Below are 24,591 nucleotides of genomic sequence, written 5' to 3'. Positions count from 1 at the left end.
CCCATATGTAAAAAAAAAAAAAAATTATCTTCCTCGAATTTTGAGGTCTTGAGTGAGAGAAGGCCTAAGATAAGAGAACTAGAGACAAGAATATAAGAGAAATGGAAACAAGAGCAGGTTGGAAATAGAGAAGAAGTCATTCCGATCCATAGTAACAATTCAGGCCTTGATCAGTATCGTTTGGAGTCATCAATTGTGGTCCAAAGCAATAATATAGTATTGGTACATATGTTCATTTCAATAAATAAAAAATAAATATATCAAATATAAATAGAGAATGAAATACACATATTTACATGGGTCAGCACAAGGCTTACGTCTGTGGATCGTTTGGAGGGAAAATCTATTATAAATTAGAGTATTTTACAGTCTCTTATAATCTCTCATAGCTTATTGTACAAATAAATCGATGACCCTTACTGCCTAGAGCTTTCGTCTGGAGGTCGAAGAAGTTCTCTCCTCAAGTCGCCCAAAAGGCCCCGCATCTTTGATCTCATATCCCCTTTTATTGGCTTCTATCAGTGGTTGTTGAAGAGTTCAAATTTATATCACTTCAATATCATCTCCTACGTGCCTGACCCCCTCTCACTCTCTTTTTGCTATCACTTCATTTATTTTCTCCTAATACCTTTTCTCTAAACTTTTGTCCCTCATTTCCTTCTATCTCTTCCTTTTTGTTGAGACCTCTCATTTGAGCAAGGCTTAGGATGGCATATTGAGTCCGGGTATTTTTTATCCCTTTCATAAACATTAATCAATAAATTTAGGTTATATTGCTATTTGTCACTATATGTATCACGTAATACATTTATGCGCAAAATTGTAGAACTTTTTATTTTAAAGTTACTATATAGTATATCACATCAGATTACTTCAATAATTTATAAACGTTGTATTTTTATAGATCTAATATTTGACTTAAGCTGGCATTTCGATGGAAAGGAAATCCATGTGGATCCATTGCCCGTGATTCTTTTATGTATCAACATTTGCATGTGGATCTAAATCGGCGTGGCATTGCCAATTGGCCATCTTTCCCAATCCCGATCTATCTTTTGCATCTTTTAAATTATGATGACGTGTGTGCATATGTTATATATAAGTCCCATACGCCGTCCTGCCAACTTCATAAGCAGTTTATATTTTACAAATATTATTAAATACAATCATCTATGCAAATGTTGTATACTCATTTAAAAAAAAGAAGTAAAATTCACTATTAAAAAATTTATTTATTTATGTAAACTTATATTTACTTACTTAAAAAAAAAAAACGCGACTCTTGCGTACTCTATGACTACAACTATCATTTCTTATATCAGTTCTTCTATACACAGTCATCTCGTGTAAACGCTGTACAGTCGGCTACATAGCATGACGCCACGTCAACTGATATTTATTAAAAAAAACAAAAAAACAAAAACGAAGATGAATTAAATTAGAAAACAGAGATGAAAACCCATTTTGTTTAGTCAGCTACTGCAGTGAAGTATAGTACAGGGAACTGCTTTTCCAGGTAAAATGATAATACTTTTCCCACTTAAAATGCAGCATTGAAAATCTATAAAAGAGAGGAAAAAAATGTTTATTTTCTGGTAGGTCTTTCTACCGTGTGAGAAGCCTCTCTGCTTGAAGTTTTCGTGTTGATCTTCTTCTTCTTCTTCTTCTTCTTTTTCTTTTGTTCCAAAGAGGTAGGGTCTTTACTATTGAAGCTTGTTTTGACGTTTGGCCTCGATGGGTTTCCTTATCTCAGTCTAACGTTTTCGAAAGACAAGTTTGGATATGAATGGTGTTTATGAATGATGGTACTTTTATTTGGTGAGATGCTTTACCTTTAATATTTGATCTTAGAGTGAGTTTTTGATATAGATTTTTTTTTTCCACATCTTTTCTCTCTTAAATGTCTGTTTTTTTGAAGCGTGATTTTGTTGTCATTTTGAAATTATTTTCTGCGTGGTAAAGCTTGCAACCTACTGCATTTGGGCACTTATTTCTCTTTGAGAAAGCATTTTGAAAATTTTGACTTTCTAATTTTAAGTGCGGCAAGAGGGTGGAATAGTGTCTCAAATGAATCTTCAAGTTGTTTTTCGGCCGGATGGACGGAAGAGGCAGCTAAGGAGAGAAAGGGGGAGAGGGATTGAAAAAACATAGAAAAGTCTCGGGAAAGGAGAAACACAGAAGAGGGGTCGAAACTGGAGAGGAGGGAGGAGGGATGGGGAAATGGGACAGACTTAATAAAATAAAAACGGCGTCGTTTTTCTTTTTTCCACGTCAGCGCCGTTTACCCAGCGCTTGCACTAACCGACTGCCTCCATCATTTTTCTTCTCATATTTTATGGGACATCCCCGCGCCAGAAAACAATAAAACTGCAAAGGTATCAATTTTATCCTCAAACGGAAGCAACGTAGAAAATAGAACCACGCAACTAATTTTTGTACAGATGTAAATCGAGAGGAATAATAGCTAATTCCTTAACGCAAGAGCTCATCAAGGATGCTCAGAATCCTAGAAAAATATGAATAAATTAAGTTTCAGATCTTGTCATTGCAGATTTTTAATCGACGCTGGCCATTCTCCTCTTTCCTTCTAGCTTAGATGTGTTATGAAGTCTCAAAACGCACCCAGCATAGGGGTCACTGCATAGCACTCCATTGAGAACAGAGAATTTGCTTAACAATGAATCTTAACAAATCTATCACCACAAGGGAAGACAGATATTCTGAGGTCAATCACTGGAATTCACTTTCACAGGCATTGCATCATTGTGCAAGGTATATTCAATTGAAGGTCCATATCAAGCAGAAGAACGAACCAAAGAAGGTTGTCATGCACTGGGAGGCAATTCTTACATACCCATTTTTAATATACAGTAATATCAAAGAAGCGAAGCAAGCATTTCGCTGAAGGAAATTTACACACTTTCATTAATATGAACTGAACTGAAGGAACCTTAACAACACGCTAGTGTTGAAGTTGAGACTCGTTGCAGTGCCTTTTGAAGTTCAAAGCCTCATCCACCAAAAACTCGCTGAATATTTAACCATGTTTGAATAATTATGCATGAAAACATTATTGCAAGAGCCAAATATATTCAAAATAACTCACCAAATACGCTCAGCCATTTGTGGTGTTTCCCATCTCGGACTCCATGGATAATCGGTCATCAGAGATGATTTGATTGGTACACCTTGGGAGGTCAAATGCTACAAATTAAATTAATATGATCTGATTAGCAAGTGATTTTGCAGACCTCTTACAATGATGAAAGAATTTTGTTCTTAAAGATACACATTAGCCTAAATGTTTTCTTGATCAAGCTTTCAAGGCCAGTGGTTCCTTTTATTGCTTATTGATATTATTTGCATAGAGATCCCATTTGATTTTTCTTTTTCCTAAGCAAGATGGTGATAGTGCCATTTAAATTAGTTGATGATGCCTCTTACCAGAGGCTTTCATTACATAAAGCACTCGTAGGATTTTGACATATAAGGATATCAGACATTGGGGTGTACATTGGTTTGAAGGTCTCAATATTTTCTGGTCTATTCGTAAATTCAAATTCTCTAATACCTCATAAAGGCTTGTATCTTATTTGTTCTATTTGATTAACTGGATTATCACAACTTGGTTACCACTTCAATCGGATTAGAAAAGTCCTAAAATGTCCTTGGCTTGGGATACCATCTTTTGCCAAGTATTGCCATTTTTCCCAATTTGTATCATAAACTATCAAAACTGTCAATTTGCACCTTAGTCTACCAAAGTTTAGCAATTTACAACCCTGGCTAAGATCTGACTGTTAAATCGATGAAGATCAGGACACTGAGCTCAAACTTAACGACAAAATATTAACTGAGTACGCGAATTACCAAAATTTGGTAGTTTATAATTCGAGAGTGCAAAATATAATTTCCCCTTTCACTTTTGAAGAACTTAAATCAAGAATAAAATAATAAACATTCTCAACGTACCAAATGACATCTGCGTTGTGCTCAACAGCAAAAAAGCTAAAAGTCATTTCAAACTATTACTAAGCAGTACCTTTTCTCTGGTCAAAAGCACACACAAGATATGTAGGAAATAAATATGAATTGCCGACTATTGTCAAACAAGACTGGTGGGAGTTAATCGAACTTGATCCCACCACCTCCTAAAACCAGGACCAGTGAAAATACAACCAAAACCAAACCATACAAGAACCACTAAAACATTCTGTAAAATAACACAAATGAAGTAATCCAGCACATGGGTTTAGCAATTTCATCCAAGGCAATGCAATTGTTCATGTATGGCTGCATTGCATACACCAATGGCAATGATCTATATCTATCTATCTTTACACACATGCACACACATCATAAATCTTTAGACTTGAGAAAAACTTATACCTGACAACTGTGAAGTATCAAAGCTGGTTGCTGCTTTGGAAACTGAGTTGAAATCATAAAGTGCACCTACAGTAAGAGGAGTCTTAAGAGCATGCTCACTTGCAAACAAGAAAGTTGATCTCAGAATCAAACAATGCAAGTTACGCTTAAACTAGATGATATCTTAACCATAGAGAAATCTAAACTTATTACAATACCCTTTATTTGCCGTACCATCTACTCTACTGACACAGAATGTCAGCAAGCAACTAGGAATGAAAGATACAAAGCTAGTCCATGGCTGTCAATCAAGACCTACATGCATAGGCCCGACATCCACATAAACTTATAAATCAGAAGCTACCACATTCACACATACACCCTTTTCCAAAAGCACGCAATAAAATCAAACCTCTTAGCTCCCATATCAATATTAGAAGCTAGAATATGGCACCCCAAATATACAAGACATAAGCAGGATATTTTATAAGCATTAAAAGGGAAAAAAAAAAAACCACCATGGGAGTGGAATTTTAGATATGACACAAAAAGTAAATTCATCAGTTTGACCATTTATTATCTCGTTAAAAATATCACTTACAAGGTTTATTACTCAATCTAGTTAAAAACACATACTATAGGCAGTTCATCAAGGATGTTTAGGAAAAGAGATATTCATTAGGGAATGAACATTACAAAAATTATTCTGATAAACAATTGTTCTCTCTCTTTTCATATCGGAAAGTTTGTATCGTGTATGTTTCATGTAAAGAAAAAGTTATGAATAATGAAATTTAAACTAGGTCTTCCAGCCAGTGATATTTTTGTTGTCAGCTGTGTCATTTGTGTTATAAAATCAATTTTTAAGTTACCTTATGAGCACAAATAACTTAACTTTCAACAGTTCCCCCTTCAGCCAAAAGTAAGGCTGAACTTGGTTCAGTAGATCTTCATCTTTACTCAAATACAGATCTACTGTGAATCAAAATCCACTGAACCTATTGCAACCGGACACGAAGTTTGAGATCATTATGTTAAGATTAATTTCTCAACTCCTAATCTCAGTTTGGCCTTAAAGGGACAACACTGGCATTGATTTTTTGAGAAAATAAAAAAATACCAGGAATGTGAACACCCCAGAGCCAGCTAGAAATGTTGCCTTTCGGCAAAAAACCTGGCAAGAATAGTGAAAAGAACAAACAGTAAGTTCAGATGGTTCAAACAATTATACAATGAATTATAATTTCTGTGATGCATACCGGATCAGCTTCTAATGGCCATCCAAACTGAGGGACTAATGCCTCAATAAAGCGCCTTCTAACATCAATTAGTGAAACTGCCTCCAAGATCTTCAATAAAAAAGAACTATATGATGTTGGAAAGCACTCATACTTAACATGCAAACTATAGACTAAACGCATCACTAGATGAAGGAAATACAGCTGACCTGTTTCTCAAGAGATTCTTCCAGATGGGGAAGATATTCAGCCATGCACCTATGAAGGAGAAAAAGAACTATGAACATGATATGGCGAAAGATGTCATCCTATGAAGTCAGAGTGATACAATGACATACATTCCATCTGACCATGGTGGAAGCTTGACATCTTCAATGGAAAAGAAAGACTTCAATTCAGAGCTAGATACCAATTTTAGACGAGGCGCAGAAGGAGCAGTGACGTGTTTTTTCCCAACAGGGTATATAACCTTCATCAACCAGGAATTTCAAACTCATGCTGCTGAAGGGGAAAAAGCAGAGGAATATTGAAAAAAGAAAGAAAGAGAGAAGAAAAATAAAAGAAGGGCAATAGAACCTGCAAGTATATCTTTGGTGGACCTCTCCAAGGGCAACCAGGCACCATCCTATCAATCTTCATGTCTGTTATAGGTACTGCAAATTTGACCTCCTCTGGCTGCGCTAGAATTCATAGGCACAAAAACCACAAATACAATAAAAAGCTACATAAAGAAGTTTCAATCATTATTGCTCAGCTCATAGGATCAATTAGAGAAATGTCGACATGTTATTTTAAAGTGATACCTTCTCAGCACCTGAACTCAAAGCCATTTCAATTCCCTGCAGGACAAAGAAGGAAATTAAGACAAAAAATCCAATTGCTGAATTGGCCACTTGCCATATAATATAGAACTTCAGGGTATAAACAGTAAAAATTGGTAACTGTATGAAGGGAGTGCATAAACTATGACTACTTAACCCAGCCAGTTAAGCTTCTAAATTTTGGGTGATTAAAGACAATGAAATGGAATTAAAGACACATACCTAGGATGCGAATTAAGAGAACAAAAAATTAACCAAAAGAAAATCAAATTTTATGGTGAGAAAACGACACTGAAAATTAATAATAATGAATGTAGACCATACAAAGCACTTTAACATAATTAATACAGAGATTACTCAAGAATCATCCCAGAAGTATAAAAGAAATAAACAAAAAAACATCGTTAGTTATCAGAATATGAAGAATAAGATCCAAACCACAAGTTCACTAAAATGTTCATAAGCTGACCCCGTTCTGCGAACAGAAAAGTAATGTCATCAGGGCACAGTTCACTCATTCTGCTTCACACATGCACAAATCAAGTCATACCCAAAAATCCCCCCGCTCTTTCTATTTGTTTCATTTATTTCCAAAAATGAAACTGAAAAAGATACTCCTTGCTTATAAGCGCTACATGCGTTGCATGCCAAACACACATGATGATCTCATGTTTCCTCACAAACACACTTTTCTTCCCTCTTCATATTCTGAAACACGGAAAGGGATAAGCATACATGGAGAGAGTCTTAGAGAAAGAAAAGAATATATTATAATATAATCCAACTATTTACTTCAAGTACTCAAAAGCCGACTCCTTGCGTACTTCCAGCATCAGGACTACAGAAAAGAGTTAGCCCTTGCTGCTGTTCTTGACCTCTCCCATCACTGCCATACAAAACTTTGCAAATGGAAAACATAACTCAATATTTTCCACACCATCTCATGTACTATTCCATTTCCTATTCGAATGACCTAAAAAAAACCATCTTTCACTAAGCTAGTCAACTGAGATGGCTAGTTTTAGCTGCACATTTTCCATCTTGTTTCCCCCCTTAAATTGCCTATAAAAACATAGCGTGAATATCTTCAATGTTTTCATCAGAAACACAAGAAGAGAACTAAATGTTCAATCTCTAATATAAACTTCAAATATTACAGGCTAAGAAAGATTAGTAGTGAAATGCTGCTAATATCTGTCCTTTAAGTACAATACAGATACCTCAATAACAAAAGTCTACAATCATATCGATAGGTTTATAATCAAGCCGAACTATTACCTCCCTAAACACAATAGTGCTAATTTCGAAGTTCAACCTAGCATCATCGACATCCCCAACACGCTTTCTCTGGTAGTCCACGTATCGATCCCTATAAAACAAAAAAATTGCATTTCATACTAGCTCTTTTTAAGTAAAACGACTCCGAGTAAGATTTAGAAAGCTTCGACCTGAGTTCTTGAATTAGAGCCATTAGACGCGTAGGGTCTCTGCTATTCCAATCATCAAGTAAACTACAATTCTTGGGTGACTTTGCGCTAAATGGATGAAAGCTTTCATCTTCGGGTCCAAATATAATATCCGGCGCGGACATTGGCGAATCCGCGTTGTACATGACATCCCCTACAACAAATCAAACAGACCAAAAAGTTTAGCCACAGATAGAATCCAAGAAGAACTAAATGCAGGGTGCAATAGATCTCACAGACATTTTACAACGTCAAGGCAGAAGGGGATGGCTATCGTGAACCGGTCAAGGACTCCAGGGTCGTATTTGTTCCCGGACCACATCTGCTCAACCTGCAAAGCAAATATTTGAATCTAGGTTTTGTTTTTCTTTGTTTGTTTCGGTTCGGAGAAATGGAAGGGAAAGGTATACAAAACGAGACTCTAGGTTCAACTTTTCGAGATTATTATAATTTCTTGGAAAAATGAGGAGTACGATTTTCCAAGAGTTACCTTAACGTCGAGGGAATGGTGATTGAGAAGGTAATTGAGCTGAGCAGCGATCAAAGGAGGAAGACCACCGGAAGCCATGGGTGATCACCGCCGTAGAGTTTGGCTATCTACTAATAGAAGTGATATGCTAGCCCCCGTTTGACACGGCGGCGTTCATTAAAATCGGATATGGACTGGTGAACACGGGGTAAAACTCAAACGGCACCGTTCTCCATAACATATACGCTCTTTCCAAGGAAATCTTTCAAGAGGACTATGAGCCGGGCTTTTAATTGAATTGGGCTGAATATGAAGCCCATATAGGGGCACAATCGTCATATATGATCTGGTGGAAACCCTAATGACGAAGCCCATGCCCTTTAAAATCATCAATCGCCCTTTCTGTTTCCAAAGCAATGCTGTTGCTGGGAAAAAATCCATAGCCAGTCGAGGAATGAGGCTGCGAAATCCTCCACGCTAATAACCCTAGCGCGGCAGCGCCCGCCCCCCCTCCTCTCTCTCTCTCTCTCTCTCTCTCTCTCTCTCTCTTTGTTTTATGTGAAATACAGTGAAATCAGATGATGAATTTGGATTAAAATTTCTCACGACGGTCGTCTGAGACACGTTTAGTGTCGTTGCTGATGCAATGATCCAATGCTTCTGATGGTTTCAACTGTGGTTTTATGAGTTTTTTTATTCACAAAAGCTTTTCTTTGTTATTGCGCATGATACATATTAGGGTTTATTGGGATTATGGAGACCGTGGTTGGGCAGGCCTAGTGATGATGAATTTGACATCAGTCCGATTAAGTTCAAGACAGGAAGATAATACCTCCTACTCATTCTGAACGCTTACTTACTCACCATTGATTTTTGCTTCATCAACTATTTTTTCTTGCAAGATTTTGTTTATGATTTGAAAAGAAAAAATTGAACTTTTTATTTTTGTTGCCTATCTCGTTTTCCAATTTAGAAAATTATGTACGAGATCCAGAAAGAGGTATAAAACTCTTGAAAATCATGAAGTTCATTTCATTTCGAGGGCCTCCCTTATTAGTTCGGCTCGTAGAACTTTGGATCTTTATGGAGAGAGCAGCGGGCTCAACGAGAACTGACTTCACGCTCAGTGAGAATTAATCATGCAAGGTAATATTAAGGGGAAGAAAAACTTAAAAAGTGATCAAATTGACAATGAATCTAAAATTCTAGGGTTGATATTAGGAAAATTATAAATGTGGGGCCAAAATGATAATAGCAATCTTATGCTAAGATACGTTTAGGTAGTGAGAATATTTGTGAATAGTAATAAAAAAGTAATAATAGAATAATGAATAATAGATAAAAAGTAATGAATAGTAAAAAAATAGGTGAAAAGTAATAATAAAGTAAAGAATAGTAGTGAGAGTATTTGAGGTACTTTTGGTACTCAAACGTAACCAAGCAACTTGTTTTCGCAGTTATCTCAATTTATTTCATCTTATCTAATTATTATATTTTTTTTATAAAATAATGTAAATAATTCAATTTTTTAAATTTTAAAATAAAAATAATATTAAAAATATATATTTTAATAATATTTTATTCAATTTTTTAACTTTAATCTAAACGCTATTTACATAAACAGGCCTAACTGTTGTTCGACCTAAAAATTCTGATGGTAAATAGAAAAAATACCAAAAGAGAAGAAAGGAAGTATGTTGAGTGGGTAACTATTTGCTAATCTTTAAGGATATATCGTACTCGTATCCTATTATATGGGATGTCATATAAGCTAAAATCGAATAGGAGTACCATATTATCCAAATATGGGCGATTCATGTCCCGAGTATTATATATGCAACATGCACAAAGCTGTCTCTACATGCTTGTAGCTGATTAAAATCCATTTAACTTTGCTCTTCAATTGAGGGTAATGAATCTTCAATCCGGCTGGGTCTGACAAAAAAAAAAAAAGAGAAGCTTTGAACACTTTGATGTACACGGTTTAAATCCATATCCATGGTTGGCCACGTTTAGTCTAGTGCCCAAACCTGCAAAACAATTCAAAGAAAAGACATTAATTTGTGAATTTTGGATAGATAGGATTCCTGTTAATGATAGTTTAGGTTAGATGAAGAGTGATTTATTTTCTTAATTTGTCACTAACATAAATCTTGCCGTCAGAGGAACCGGCAAAAAGCTTGAAGTCATCCATATCAGATGTCAATGAGGTAATCTTTGAATGTCCCCCACCAGCCATTTTGATGGAACCAACTTTTGCAACTCCTCCTTTTAACCAAACTTCAATGATTCCACATTTTGTGGCAGTGAAAACGTAGTCATTGTTGACGGCTATGCGTTGGATATCAAGTCCAGTTGAGAATGATCCAATTACTGTCTTGGTGGAAAGGGAAATTACCTTCCATATATGCAAAAAGGGGCCAAAATCGATCAGCTACCAAATTGAAAGGGATTTTAATTTTGGGTTTGCAAACAAAGACCAACATTGAGAGTTGCGTACCTTTCCAGCTGTAGCATCCACTGAAGAACCACCAGCAAACAGGAGGTCATCATGAACATGCAGGGAATATATGGTTTGTTTTCCTAACAATTTTCTCGTTCCAGAGTAGATTGTGTTTGATGTGTAATTGCACAAATTAACTTCCTGTCATTTTTTTTTTTGTAATTCAAACGATCAATAAGCTTTTATATATAACTGCTACCTGAAAAGGAAGGTCCAAATCACCAGATTTATTGCAAAGAATGTTTACCTGGATACTGTAACCATTACAACCGCAGTAAAGTTTATCCCCCGATAGGGCAAGGCATTTCACGTTCTTGTTGAAATTTACATGCTTTGGAGGCCCAGACCAGTCATACACCTGTTGATAATCCAAATTTCAGCAAAAGCTCTTTCTGCTGTGGGCTGTATATTTATCCTAGCTGTTCAAATAAAACTCTTGAGCACTTACCTTAACTCCAGTTGTTTGAGAAATATAGCATGCCACATTAGCATTGGCTATCAAGTCGTTTACTGCCTCTTTCATGTCATGGACTTGAATACAGTGAATTTCTTCATGTTTGATTGCCCATACCTTTAGTCAAGAAATGCATACAGCAACTCCTTAGTGAGATTTAGTAAAACAAAATATTTGGGAACAAGTAGTTACTTTTTTCCAGGAATTTGTGTTTTAGCTTTATCTCAAACGTTAAACGTGGGACATGTCGTTTATCATGGAAGAATTGCGGTAGAGAGAGAGAGAGAGAGAGAGAGAGAACAAAAAAAAGAATAAGCTCTTCTATAGCTTGTTCTATCAGAGAAGAGAATATTTCTCCACTGCATTCACATGTCAAGCCAAACAACAAAAAGAGCAAGTGAAGCAAAGACTCTGATTTTTCTTTAAATAGCAAACATGAGGTGGCTTACCCGAATTGTTTTGTCATGGGAACCGCTATATAGTTTGTCACCTGAAGATGGGACACAGAGACATGTGACAGCCTTCGTGTGTTCATGAACTTCTTGAATTAACCTTATCACCCTCTTCCCGATTTCCCACACCTAGAAGCAAAGATGCTATAGCCTTAGCTGTTGGATAAGAAATAGACAGCCCAATATTTGCCTAGTGTGTGTTTGCAAGTGTAGGTGTAGGTGTATGTATATTTATATGAATGGAATGATTTGTGTTCATGCAGTAGTCTGCGACCTTCAGCAGGCATAAACAATTGAATATGTTCTGTTTAGGAGCAAACCTTTATGGTTCCATCGGAGTGGCTGCTTATAAGCCGACCATTTAGGTGAAGCAAAGAAAGAACCTCACCATTTGATGATGAATCTAACTCAGCCATTTCAGTACAACTCCACAACTCTGTCTAAAAAACAGAATGTTAGTAGTATCTAGTCATCTATCTACAATACCTATTTTTATATCGAATCTATCTATATTGCACCCAACTTACTGCATCTACAGATGACAAATTCATCAACGCTTTCATTATATCTGTGACCACCACTGAAGTCCTCTTAAGCTCTCTCAAGGTTCTGTAGATGTGTTTAGCATATTCTCCCAGTGTTTCAAGTGCAGCTAAATTGAGGGTTTGAGTTAATTTTATTTGAAGAGACATTGAAATTTTTTGTGTGCAAATTTTAGCTTTAGACTGCACTTACTTGGATCACTAATAAATGTTTTAATAGCAAGGGTCGCTAGAATCTTCTCCTCCATGTTCTTAGAGGATTGGAGGACATTGATGAATTCATCAAGCAAGAACTTGCGAGCAGCACCTCTAACACCAGTATGAGGAAGGGTAGAAAGCATGTACGTGAGCCATGCGGCAAGGACAAGGCATGACTTTGCCAACTCTAACGAATTGCTCTTAAGGCATTCCTTCAAGGCCTTGAAAATAGAGCCCTTTTCGTGGTTGCAAAGTTCAAAAGCTACCCTTCTCTCCCAAGAGCTTGTAGCTTTCTCTTCCTCTTCCTATATGTAAGTATATAAGATTCAGGATTGATGCATGATTGAATATAATGAGTAACTAGCTCCATAACAAACTAATACCAGACGAATGCAAACCGTTGTTTCCACCAAATCATTGTCCTGTTTTCTCAGCTGCTCTGCCTTCATCAAAGCATTGTAAGGCTGATCAAATCCTGCAATCTTGAGTAACCAGGCTTCAATATAGGATTCCCCTGAGATGGTCAGACGCCCAGAAAGAGATAATAAAGTATCTATAGCCACCATCTGAGAATTAGAGAAGTCCTTTCTCCTGAGTGCTTCGATTAATGCATCTATTGCTTCTTCCTTGTATATGCTCATCCTGCGTGGCTCAACCTGGAAAATTGATAATCTTAGGAATCTGTGGTAAACCGTAAGATCCTTTAGTGGCGCAGAGTCTAAAGGTATTATTAAAAACTTTAGATTTTAATGGTTGATTTCAGAGAATCAAGGCAAACCAGGAGATCAAGCTGTAGAAGAAGAGCAGCAACTGCAGGTTGCTGCTTCACAGGAGCCATTTGAAGATACACAAGAAATGCATGCATGGTGCTAAATGCTCCTTCATCTTTAATTATCTGCAAGATGTGGTTGCAGAATGTCCTCCTGTGACAACATAGGAAAGAAAAGTATTGAAATTTAAATTAAATGATTGAATTCTCTTTTCCCACCAACTTAAACTTTTAGAAAAATTGGAGATTTAACATGGTATCGTAGCAAAAATGATCCTGAGTTTTAACCTAACTCCACCCTTTATCCCACCAGCTTAATTTTGGAACAAAGTGGTCATCTAACAACTAGAATCTTCAACATGGGTGTTGGAAGGGTGATTGAGAAAAGGTGAAAATAAATCATTAGGTGCTTGTATTCCATACAAAGAAGCACACATGTAAAGTTGTGAGTGTTGTCTGATACGAATAAAAATTATTAGGAGAACGATCAAAGCATTTGAGATCCTACTCCAAAGCACTCCCGGTGAACATATCATACCAAGGTTGGTAAGTTATGCAAACCAGTGATCTTAAACCCACAACTCTCCCTTCACCCTCATTCTCAGAGGGGATGACTAGATGAGGTATTGTCACAACTATAGTTTCATTGGTGTGCCAGTGCAATTTATTTGCTAAATTTATAATAGAAGTAACGTGCTTTAGAATTTATCACAAATGAGAAGTGAAGATTTCAGGTAAAGAATACCTGTTCAACCGAACTAGATCCGAGATAAAATCTACACATATTCCTTTCACGCTATCATTTCCAGCATGAAATAATTCGAGCAAAGGGGACAATTCAATTATATTTGCTATCAAGTTCCGACAACTTTTTTCAGCTTGCATGCAACATAAAAGTATGGAAACGCTAGATCTTCTTCTCTCCAACTTATCCAAACACTTGACTAAAGCAGGAATTCCATTTGCAGAAATGACACTCAAGGCATTGAGAGACCTGCTGCATTCATCCCCTCCCAGCAAAATCTGCTCAAGTATTGCCAAAGCAGCATCCTGGGGCATAATTACTAACTGAAGATCATCCAAATCTTCTTTTTTGTTTATAATGATCTGGACAAGAGAGGGTATAAAGTCATGAGCTGAAAGCTGAGCAAATGCTGGCCTCAGCTGGTATATAAGAACAGCAGCTTCAGCTAGGCCATGCTTTAGCAGAGCAGCCAGGCAATCAAAATCGGAGTCTACACTGGTAAGAGCTTCCCCTACAGTTTCATCAGCAAATACTAGCTCTGAGAGAATGCAAACTGATGTTCTGAGAACTTCTCTTGTCGTAGAAGCTGAAAGTATTTCCGCAAACCCATTTACAATTGCCGGATTGGATAAATAAGAATGAACCCCAGAATCACCCTTTGAGTCCTTCCATAATCTGCCTATTTCTAACACAGCTGATTCACACTCTTGCAAGTTGTCAGAATCACAGAGACACGAAATGTAGGGTTTTAAACCATTGATAATAGTTTCCACTGCAGCTTGAGATATCACACTGGTTGGTGATGTAGATACTGCTGCTCGCGTAAATCTTTTGCTCCTATAGTGAAGATGCTCACCTATGCTCTTGTGGCCGGAGAAATCACTTGCTCTAGTTAGGGTGGAGACCAAGCGTATTTCTTTTGTGAAGGGTAAACTAAGTGAGTTCATTGGTGTTTCGGAATATGAATACTCCTGAGCGAGATCAGGATACTGTTCTTTCCAAGATGTTATTAGCCTCTTCAAAACATAGTTTGTTTTGGGCAGTGTATTGGCAGAAAGAGGTTGCCGTGTAATAGGGCATGTCTCATTTCCTCTTTCCAGCCATTCTTGAATTGCTTTTCTCTCATATGTCTGACCTGTTTCAAGGGTAACAGGATCACAAAAGATGTGGCTTGTGATGGGGCAAACAAAATCCTTAGGCGGTCTTGTTCGAGTAGTCAACTTCTCAGAAATTGGGAGAGAAATGAAGTGCTGGTTTCCCTCCTCCCCTTCATGAATGGAACTGAAGAATCCACAGAAGTTTGAGTGTAAGTGGAAAGGAACTTCAATGTTTCTAATAAAAATTATGGGTGACATGCTGGTAATCTATTTGCAAGACAAGCAAAATCAGATTAGTTGCAAACTCCCAAAAAACAATAATCTAAAAGAAACAAAGTGCTGATTACCTATTTACTAATACTTGCCTATTCACACTGTCATGACTAGTTGTCCGTGTGTGGCCATAGATTTTCCTGCAAATGTTCTGTATTTTCATTTAGAATCCAGCATCCAAATGGGAGTTTGGATAACACAAACTAAATTATACAAGAAAAGAGCTAGAGTAGATGAGTGGTAGTAAAAAAATTGTAAGAAGATCTTAAATCTGGAAACACACCATCACTTCACCATCAGACTCTGCTGAGCTGATACTGTAATCGTTCCTCGTGTGTGGAGATTCAGGCAACGGGGTGGCTACAGTGGAATCCGTGATCCGGTTGGAAAAAAGGCGCAACATAGAAATGGGTTCCTTTTCACAATACTCATCTCCGTTTGGAGATAGATTCTTTGGAGAAGTAGTTCCAGGGGAATCCAGAGGAGAGAAGATTGAGGAAGAATGTACTTGATTCCTTATTTCAGATGGAAGTCCTTTAGGCCTAGCTTCCTTGTCATCAACCATCTTCACGCCCCTAAGATGTAATCTTCTGGTTGATGTATCCTCGCAATCCGCATAACCATCATCAGGCTCATATTCAGACTCGTCTTCATTCTCATCGAGTGACCCGTCCTGGAATCGTTTACAAGAATAGAGCTTACAGTATTCAAAATTTACAAAACCTGTATGTAAAACCCAGAAAAAATAAAAGAAAAAGAAAATGAAAGAAAGATGTACAACTATAATCAAGCTTTTGTTGTGGAAATATAAATGCACTGCTCTAATTTTTCTTTACCTGAGGTTCCCATCTAGCAGACTCCTCACGAATCTGAGAGGTAATGGAACTTGCATTCTTTCTGCTAGAAGCCAAGTTACTGAAAAAGTAATACGTACATAAGAGCCTCCAATTAAATGAGAAGTTCAAAGATCACATTCTTCTCCATAAAATTCAGAACCATTATATCTATCATAAATAGGGAGTTTTCATGTAAAAAGAATTTAAAGGAAGTTTAAGACAAGACATGAAATTTTCAAAATTCTCAAATTTTTTTATAATTTTATTCTCAAATACAGCTCAAATATAAAATGCTTCTCAATTTTGAATTTTGAATTTTTTTTATTTAAATATTATCTAAACATTAACCAAATACAAAAACCAATACAATTTTTTCAAGCTTCAAAATATAATTAATATAAAAAATTATATTTAAATAATTTTTTTAATTTTATAATATTTTTATTTAATTTTTTTTTTTATTTTTAAAACTCAATAAAATATCTTAACTAAACTCATTCATTACTATTTACAGAATTTTGAGATAATCTCAAATGTCCAAACGAGAACTAATTACACGTTTCAAAATGCACTAACCTGCTTGCTTCTCTTGCACCATACTTAGATTTAAGAACTGCAGAAAATCCAGCACTCTTGGGCAAGATAGGACCGAATTTTACATAATCTGGAATCGAACGGCTGACCTCATGCAAAGGAGTCATTGGAGGCTCAGCAATTGGCAACATCGGAATCACCCTCTTGTTCGAGGACAAATCAGAGTTCATGAGATCCTTATAATATTTAGCAAAAAGCCGTGTATTGTCATCAAATGCTTCCCCGTAAAGCTTTTCCAGCTTTTGCAGTTTCTCCATCTGATCTGGCCTCAATGAGAAAATCACAGACTCGTTGAAAAACTGATCCAAATCAGCAGTCAAGGACAAATCAGAACAGTCAGGAATTGCTTCCATCATAAGTCTGTGCCTCTCCTCCGAATACCACCCTACGATCGAGCTCATCTGTGGAAGAAACAGGTCTTTCCAAAGTTCAGGAGCAAAATCGATCCGCGAGAAGAAAGGGTCTACTATAAACATCTCGAGAACGTGAAGAACTGAATCGTGAACGTTGCCCCTTAATTTCCACAGGTATGAAAGGTTGAGGTGAGCCCAAGCAGAGAGATAGAAGTTGGGAACCCCAGCAGTTTCCTGGGTGGAGTTGAGCATGGCACACACTTGCAGCATCTTCTCTGCATAGTCCAATCGTGCAAGTTTAGTTTCCATATTAGAGGTGTTGATTGCTTCTTCAAGGGCTTCGATACCCCAGTCCAAATTTGCCAACACTGCTTGATCCGAGTACCGAACCTCTGTGTCTTTGTCACAGCTTCCATCTTCAGCTGCCAACCTCTCTGCGCACTGTTCTTTTTGTTGGGTTCTCTGTTCTTTACTAATCAACCGATCTCGGCTGAAGTTATCGACGGTAGCAATCAACAACCTAACCATATCCTTTTGGTCCATCGTAGAGCCATACCTAGCATTCATTTTTCTGTCTTGTCGAGACAATCTAAGGGAACAAATTCCAAGGTTAACCTTAACAGCTAGAGCATGGATTAACAGTTTTCAACTGGTCTTTCTCTGATTGCTATTAGGAAATATATGAAAGGAAAAATGAGAACTTCACTATTTCACATCCTTCTCTTTGCCACATCTTTTTTGAGTAACTCAACAATTTACGTCCATAATTCGACACCATCACACGCACAATCTCAACATGCAATTCTAGCATCTAAATAGAAAGACAGAAAGAAGTGCATAAAACTGACTACCCATTATCAATCCTGTGACTACCACCAAGAGGGATAAGTGTATATTGATATCAACAACAGCAAATAGACTCGTTACCATGGTAGAAAAGGCAAACGAACAAGGAAAAAAATTCACAGATGGAGAAGAGTACTTACTTGTTGAAGAAGTAACACTGGTACTCTGCTATGGAGGTGATCAATGGCCCATTTTTCTCGAGGAAACTAGTTTCGTCACTTTTGAGAGAGAGAGAGAGAGAGAGAGAGAGAGAGAGAGAGAGCCGGCTATTGGAGATGGTGTAAGCAGTGCCGGCCTTAGCTTGCTGTGTGATGTTCCAAGTAAATGGTGGACAAATTTAATATATTACCAGTTCACTATAGTCTATTGATATTTGCATCGGCCAGTATTGAATACCAATTCATATCAAAATTTAATAATTAAAAAAAAAGGTATATTATACGAATAAAAAAAAAAATCGGATTTGAAGAGTCGTTTGGTAAATGACAAGAGAGCATCTTTACCCAAAAATAAAATAGACAACGAAGAAGCACTGCCCTTTTGGCCTATTGGACGTTTCTTTTATTTATTTATTTTTTCCTCGGCCTTGTACGTTTCTATAACAAACACAAGAACAGATCAAATCTAACTGTAACCATATTGCATTAAAATAACAGAACTGTGATCGTGTTACACAAGGACGAAAAATGGTCTTGATTTTCTATCACTCTTTTTTTCTGCGGTTGGTGGCCATACCTAAAATTAACAACATTTCTCATGATCATATTTTGCTAATTATTTAGTAGTTTCCTAATATTGATGAAATATTACTACTTTAATCTTATTATAAGATCCCGTGTAATTAAAATATTTTTCATAAGCACTAATTTTTTTTTTTTTTTTTTTTTTTCATTCGACCCATGTGCCATATTGACTGATGGTCCAGTTCATTTGGTAATGCCCGTAATTTGATTGAGCTAGCCCGTAAAATTAGGCCCGGCCTAAACTATCACGTAACAGTTGAAACACGCATGTCAAGTCGTTTGATGTATTTCCCTAGCTAAAAGGTTGTCGTTAAATACAGTAATATTATTGTGTCTGCAATATAATTACAAAGTGCGGCTGTTCTTATATCTCACTAAAAGATCGTATATGGACGTGGTTGGCTTGAACCAATACCTGCATCCATTGTAATTTCTGGGAGAAAGCAAATATAGCAGTATGTGTGTGTATGTCTCATGTACAGATGTGTAGAAGATCATGGGTTTTGGTTCTGTCAGAATAATGGCATGCAGCCATACTCTCGTTTCCGATTGAGCGATTAGGCTTCATTTGGAAGTTAAACTCCTCTCAACTCATCTTAATTTATCATTATAATTTTTTTAAATTCTAACATAAAATATAATAATCAAATCAATTTTTTCAAATCTCAAAATAATAATAATATTAAAAAATAATATTCTAATAATATTTTATCATCTTAACTCAATTCAACTCAACTCATTTTAACATCGCAACCACCCTCGTAATTCTCCAATTCCGACATCGTTTTGATGATCATTCTCATAAATTTATTATTCGTTGTACCTACGTTCACCTTTCAAGCCCTAACACCATCAACTAAAAGCATTGCTGGTACATTAAAGATACGTGGTCTGGTTAGTATAACCTCCTGCCTCCAAAATCATTGATGGTACACTTTCATCGGCAACTAATTGCCCAATAATAATACTAAGCTATTAAATATAATAAAGAACTCCAATCTTCTCTTATAAATCTAATAAATAATAAATAAATATCATCTTTGTCATGAATAATATTACTGATCTCCTAAGATACATAATATTATACAGTTTTTTTTTATATATATATATTCATTTTGCAAGTAAACGCTTCTTAAGGCGTAGTCTTTGAGAACTCCCCCATCAGCTGCAAGCTGCGTCCTGCACCATGCTTGGAAAAAGCTAGAAATCTTTTTTATTTTAGATGTTGACTATTTTCCCCATAATTTATCATTCGACTCGAAAATAGTGACGTCTTAGAAATCAATATTTATCATCTGAGTTGATCTGGGTCCGTGCACGTGGATCGACCAAACAATATTTAAACAAGTCATTGAAAAATGATCAGGTTCTGGCCAAAAAGAAAAAGACCAATTCAAATTTTTTTTTTTTATAACTTTTTATATAACTATATTTTAAAATAAAATATTTATAAAAATTGGTATTGTTTTTATAAATTATTTTATAAAAATATCTCTCATTTAAAATCTAAATGTATAAAAGATTGTAATTTTTTTTTTTTTTTTATGTTTATCATTTTTCAAAGAAAAAATTCTAAGTAGTTATTGATATTGCCTCTATTAATTTGATTCTTCATGTATTTTATTTTATTTTTTAATAATTAGTAAAGTGATTACAAGAGAATATCTGTATTTTTAAAAAAATTAAAAATATTTTAAAAATATTAAAAGAAAAAAATAATTCAAATGCAAAGTGGGTCTTGCAGCTACTATTGGTATATAGTTTGGACTGATCACTATAGGTTATTATTTTTTACATATTTTTAAATATTTAAATATATATATTTACTAATAATCACTCTCTTAATAATTAAATAACAACAAAAAAACATTTGTATGTTCCATAGGTCAGTTTATCGGTTCCAAGCATTATTTATGGGCTCGTTTGTTTTTAAAACTCATCTCAAATTATTTCATCTAATTATTACAATTTTTTTTTCAAATTTTCACGTAAAATAAAATAAATAATCTAACTTTTTCAAGTTTTAAAATAAAAATAATATTATAAATATATATTATAAAAATATTTTATTTAACTTTTGATTTTAATCTTAACTCATCTCGTATTATTTGCAAAAATAAACTAGACATAAAATAAATTCTCGGCGGCTCCTAACATTGTCTTTTAATTTTTAAAAAAAAAAAACAGTTCTTCTATACACAGTCGTCTCATGTAGACGCCGTGCAGTCGATTGACGCGGCTTCATGCCACATCGGCTGATATTAAAAAAAAAAGCGAAAACAAATGAGAAAATAGACTTGAAAGGCAAAAAATAAAGAACAACCATGAACATTGTTACCAAAACCACTTGTTCATGGTCGCTCCCAAAGTTTCTTACATATTCAGACACCACTATCGTTGCCATTTCTGCCAACTCTGCAGTAGTACGAAGGAGTGAAAATTGGTCGCTCCTAAGATTTCTTACATATTCAGACGCTACCATCGTTGCCATTTTTCTCTTATTCCCTCCATTTTTCACTAGTTTTGAGCAAATTAAGGAAAATATTTGAACTCTTTTTCTATTCCATGGCTTTCTATGACTCTTCTTCACAAGTAAAGAACTGCATGGCGAAAAATTGTGATATAAAATGGTTGATTGCAAAATTTGTGAAGGATCTATGCAAAATGATTTGTTCTCTTTCTCTAACTCGGTTCGTAAACCCATACTCTGACACATCGTAGTAAAAAATTTTCTTTTTTCTTGTTTACCAATTTTCTTTATTGATTGTTTAACATTTATAGGGATTCATTTATGTGAATTCGCTTATGAACTAAAAATGATATTTCCAAGCGAGCTCTGGTCTCGACAGGCTAGAAGAGACAAAGTGTAGAGCTAGTTTTAGAGCGAGAAAAGATTTGTTGTTTATATCTTATTCTTTTTACATTTGAATACTATGGGAGTTATCTAAATATTTTTGCTTGTGATTTGCAAGTATGAAAGCTTGCTACAAGTGAAAAACGCAAAACTCAAGCATCGTACTTATAGTCCTGCATCTTGAAATGATAGCAAAGATTTAGGTTGCGAAGAATGAAGAAGAAGGGAATAAAATTTTTGAAGTTGTAATGATGAAGGCCATGATGATTGAGAAGGAAGTTTTCTTTGTGGAAAAAAAGAAAAAAAGCTTCAAAGAAAAGGAGAAACAAGCATAATGGAAAAAAGAGGTGCGATGAAAGAGAGGATAAAGGGAAAGAGGATCGCAATGTATTTTGCCAAAACGGTATGGTTTGACAGAAATGAAACTATTTCATTTTCTAGAAGGGCCACGATTGCACGCCAACTCCTCCACGCTATTGCAAGAAGCATTGTTTTTTTAAAAAAAAAAAAACATTGTCATTTAATTAATGCGTCCTGCCGTCGGTACCAATAAATTACCGAAAGCTGGACTGATAAAAATGATATTTTTTTCATATTTAAAAAATTATTAATTTATTAATAAATATTTTCTTAATTATTAAAAAAAAATAGTATCGGTCGATTTGGAATTCTCATCGGTCCCCATCATTTTCCTTAATTAATTGCAAAATCGAAGTTGTTCAAACATCAAGGTCAACTCGGAGCCACCTTCTTTTAATTAGAACCTGCAAAAATATCCATATTGGACTGCGTCTATCAAATCAAAGTTGTAAATTGTTTGGATTAGCTTAGGCAGTAGAGTATTTTGAGATTATTATATTATTATTTATTATTTATTTTTATCTATTATTATTATTATTATTTATTATTTATTATTTTTTTATTATTATTTATAAAATATTTAAGATATTTTCACTATCTAAATGTAACTTAAAACGGATACTTAAAAAGTCTTTAACTAATAAAATCCACCTTCCTTGAAAAGAACATTCTGCACGTCTTTGGGATACGAATATATATATATATATAATAATAATATTTGCAGTATAGATTTATACATAAAACTGTATTTAATATTATTCAATATATATTGACATTACAATTTGAAACGCTTACTTTTCCAATAGAAATTAGAATTTTAGAAAATATTTGTTGATGCTACATTGCTACCTAGTCTAGCTACCTTAAGAAATCTAAAAAATCTGCATGCTAGACCTGTCAAGTACACCGACCTGGAAAAAGGGGAAATAATTCACGTGCCACTTGCATGGATGCCATCATGTTGTGAAATTTTAAACCTTACACCGTTTGTAAACGTTATGTTTGATATGCTTTTAGTCAGATTCTAACAACCCAATTATTTAAAATTAGACTTATAAAAATAGAGAGAAAAATAATTAGGAGAGGATGACTTTGGAGTTAGGAAGTCTTCGATACTAAAGTCAGTAAAGTCTATTGAAAGTTTGTAAATACGTAAGAGAGTTTAAGGATCAAAGAAAATTTCTCATACTTGAGAATTACTATTTATACTGAGGGTCTAGGAATGGGACAGATCGTGTTTGTCCTTATGGACTCCATATCTTTTGTATTGTTCCTTTTGTTAGAGTCATTTAATACTGTGTGGCTCTACAATAGTATCATTAATGTGGTGTGTAATTCGGATAGTAGTCTATTAATGTAGCGTGGTTTCTTGATCTTGCTTTATCTTTAGTGGTCAGTCAATGTTCCCATGTCAGAGGATCAAATATTCTCCGTCTTTTTTGCTATGCCCTATACAAGTCCTTACAATCGGAGTGTGGTCGAGATATGTCAAGCATATTCGTCTCATCAGTCACCCAATTGCTTTTCCTTGTAGGTGCATTTCTTCATTGGTAAGCTTAAACCCTAGGGCCGGGTATCAGACTGAGGCCCATTGGGCTTGTGAAGTGTAAAATATCCTCTTACACCGTTATTTCGAAAGCCCTTATTTTTCTTAACTACCATATATAACACAATAAAGATTAGCTAGTATGTGCTGTACGTGTATATATATGTGCATCCCTAGTTGGATTATTGACCGATTAAGTACATTATTCCCAGTTTTAGATGCCTCAATAATCTTGACCCTTAGGCTTCCCTTTTTTTCTATAAATTTTCCATTGTACATATCTTCTAGATCGATCGTATGTATATACATATCCTTTTCGATTGATTATATATCTGAAGTACTCAAGAAGATAGATTGTGGCCAATAAAGGTTTGGTCAACCAATAAAAAAAATGTCCAATACGTACTCTATGTATCAATTATTATTTTTTCCACTTCACGCTATTATAACTCTTCGTTTATATCTCTTTCCTCTCTAACACACATGCACACACACATGAAACACACACACACACACATATATATATATATTAAAAAAATTAATGGGTCTAACTCATTTGATAAAATCGGTTTAACAAGAGAGAATTGCTCATTCCTTATAAATATACCCGAAACTTTATCCACAGATAATATGAGATTATTCCTCAACATATATAACAATAACATAGTATATGATGTTGCATAATTTCTTCATCGTTTGACGAATTAATAATAAGTATGGGAACATGCAAATTTAATTCCCTTTTTTGGCTTTCATTTAAAATGGAAGTCCGTTTTGAAATTGATTGATTGTGCATATATATAGGTACAGTTGGAAATAAAAAGAAACCTAAAGAACATAAAGGAAGATATATGCAATAATAAAATCAAGTTATTAAGAAAAGATTACACATTTCATCGAATGCATTTGGTCTCAATCATTCATGTGCTGTCATATTTTTTCACAACACTTACAACTGATCGATGGATTGATCGATCGATCTAAGCAGTTTGATAATCTACACAATACCAAATATTTATGTGAGGTTTATGTTATCCAAAATCCTTGGATAATTTTAAATAAAT

At 35.2% G+C, this 24,591-nt stretch overlaps 2 protein-coding genes and 1 non-coding gene across 3 annotated transcripts; 1 reads left to right on the top strand and 2 right to left on the bottom strand.

Moving 5' to 3' along the window:
- Positions 1 to 2,721: 2,721 nt before the first annotated feature.
- Positions 2,722 to 8,571, bottom strand: LOC121259886 (BRISC and BRCA1-A complex member 2). Its single transcript, XM_041161689.1, has 13 exons — positions 8,384 to 8,571; positions 8,134 to 8,224; positions 7,876 to 8,047; positions 7,706 to 7,796; positions 6,410 to 6,445; positions 6,183 to 6,281; positions 5,945 to 6,075; positions 5,816 to 5,864; positions 5,628 to 5,717; positions 5,489 to 5,542; positions 4,390 to 4,455; positions 3,107 to 3,204; positions 2,722 to 3,029 (listed from the first exon to the last, which is right to left on the bottom strand). Exons 1-13 carry the CDS (start codon positions 8,459 to 8,461, stop codon positions 2,963 to 2,965), a joined length of 1,122 nt encoding a protein of 373 aa, XP_041017623.1. The 5' UTR covers positions 8,462 to 8,571; the 3' UTR covers positions 2,722 to 2,962.
- Positions 8,572 to 8,933: 362 nt separating this feature from the next.
- Positions 8,934 to 9,031, top strand: LOC121261788. Its single transcript, XR_005940008.1, has one exon. It is a non-coding gene; the product is annotated as a small nucleolar RNA Z161/Z228 (small nucleolar RNA).
- Positions 9,032 to 10,059: 1,028 nt separating this feature from the next.
- Positions 10,060 to 18,338, bottom strand: LOC121259885 (putative E3 ubiquitin-protein ligase LIN-1). The gene is made up of 17 exons (XM_041161688.1): positions 18,165 to 18,338; positions 16,808 to 17,767; positions 16,232 to 16,310; positions 15,679 to 16,068; positions 15,470 to 15,546; positions 14,026 to 15,306; positions 13,290 to 13,434; positions 12,895 to 13,167; positions 12,507 to 12,816; positions 12,299 to 12,423; positions 12,092 to 12,211; positions 11,769 to 11,900; positions 11,314 to 11,436; positions 11,113 to 11,223; positions 10,863 to 11,006; positions 10,509 to 10,760; positions 10,060 to 10,392 (listed from the first exon to the last, which is right to left on the bottom strand). Exons 2-17 carry the CDS (start codon positions 17,743 to 17,745, stop codon positions 10,375 to 10,377), a joined length of 4,518 nt encoding a protein of 1,505 aa, XP_041017622.1. The 5' UTR covers positions 17,746 to 17,767; positions 18,165 to 18,338; the 3' UTR covers positions 10,060 to 10,374.
- Between the last annotated feature and the right edge of the window lie 6,253 nt (positions 18,339 to 24,591).

This window comes from Juglans microcarpa x Juglans regia, chromosome 4D (genome assembly GCF_004785595.1).
Source record: "Juglans microcarpa x Juglans regia isolate MS1-56 chromosome 4D, Jm3101_v1.0, whole genome shotgun sequence".
In the NCBI taxonomy this organism is placed as follows: Eukaryota; Viridiplantae; Streptophyta; class Magnoliopsida; order Fagales; family Juglandaceae; genus Juglans; species Juglans microcarpa x Juglans regia.
Note: the sequence above shows the minus strand (reverse complement) of the source record. Positions and strands in the feature narration are given on the sequence as shown.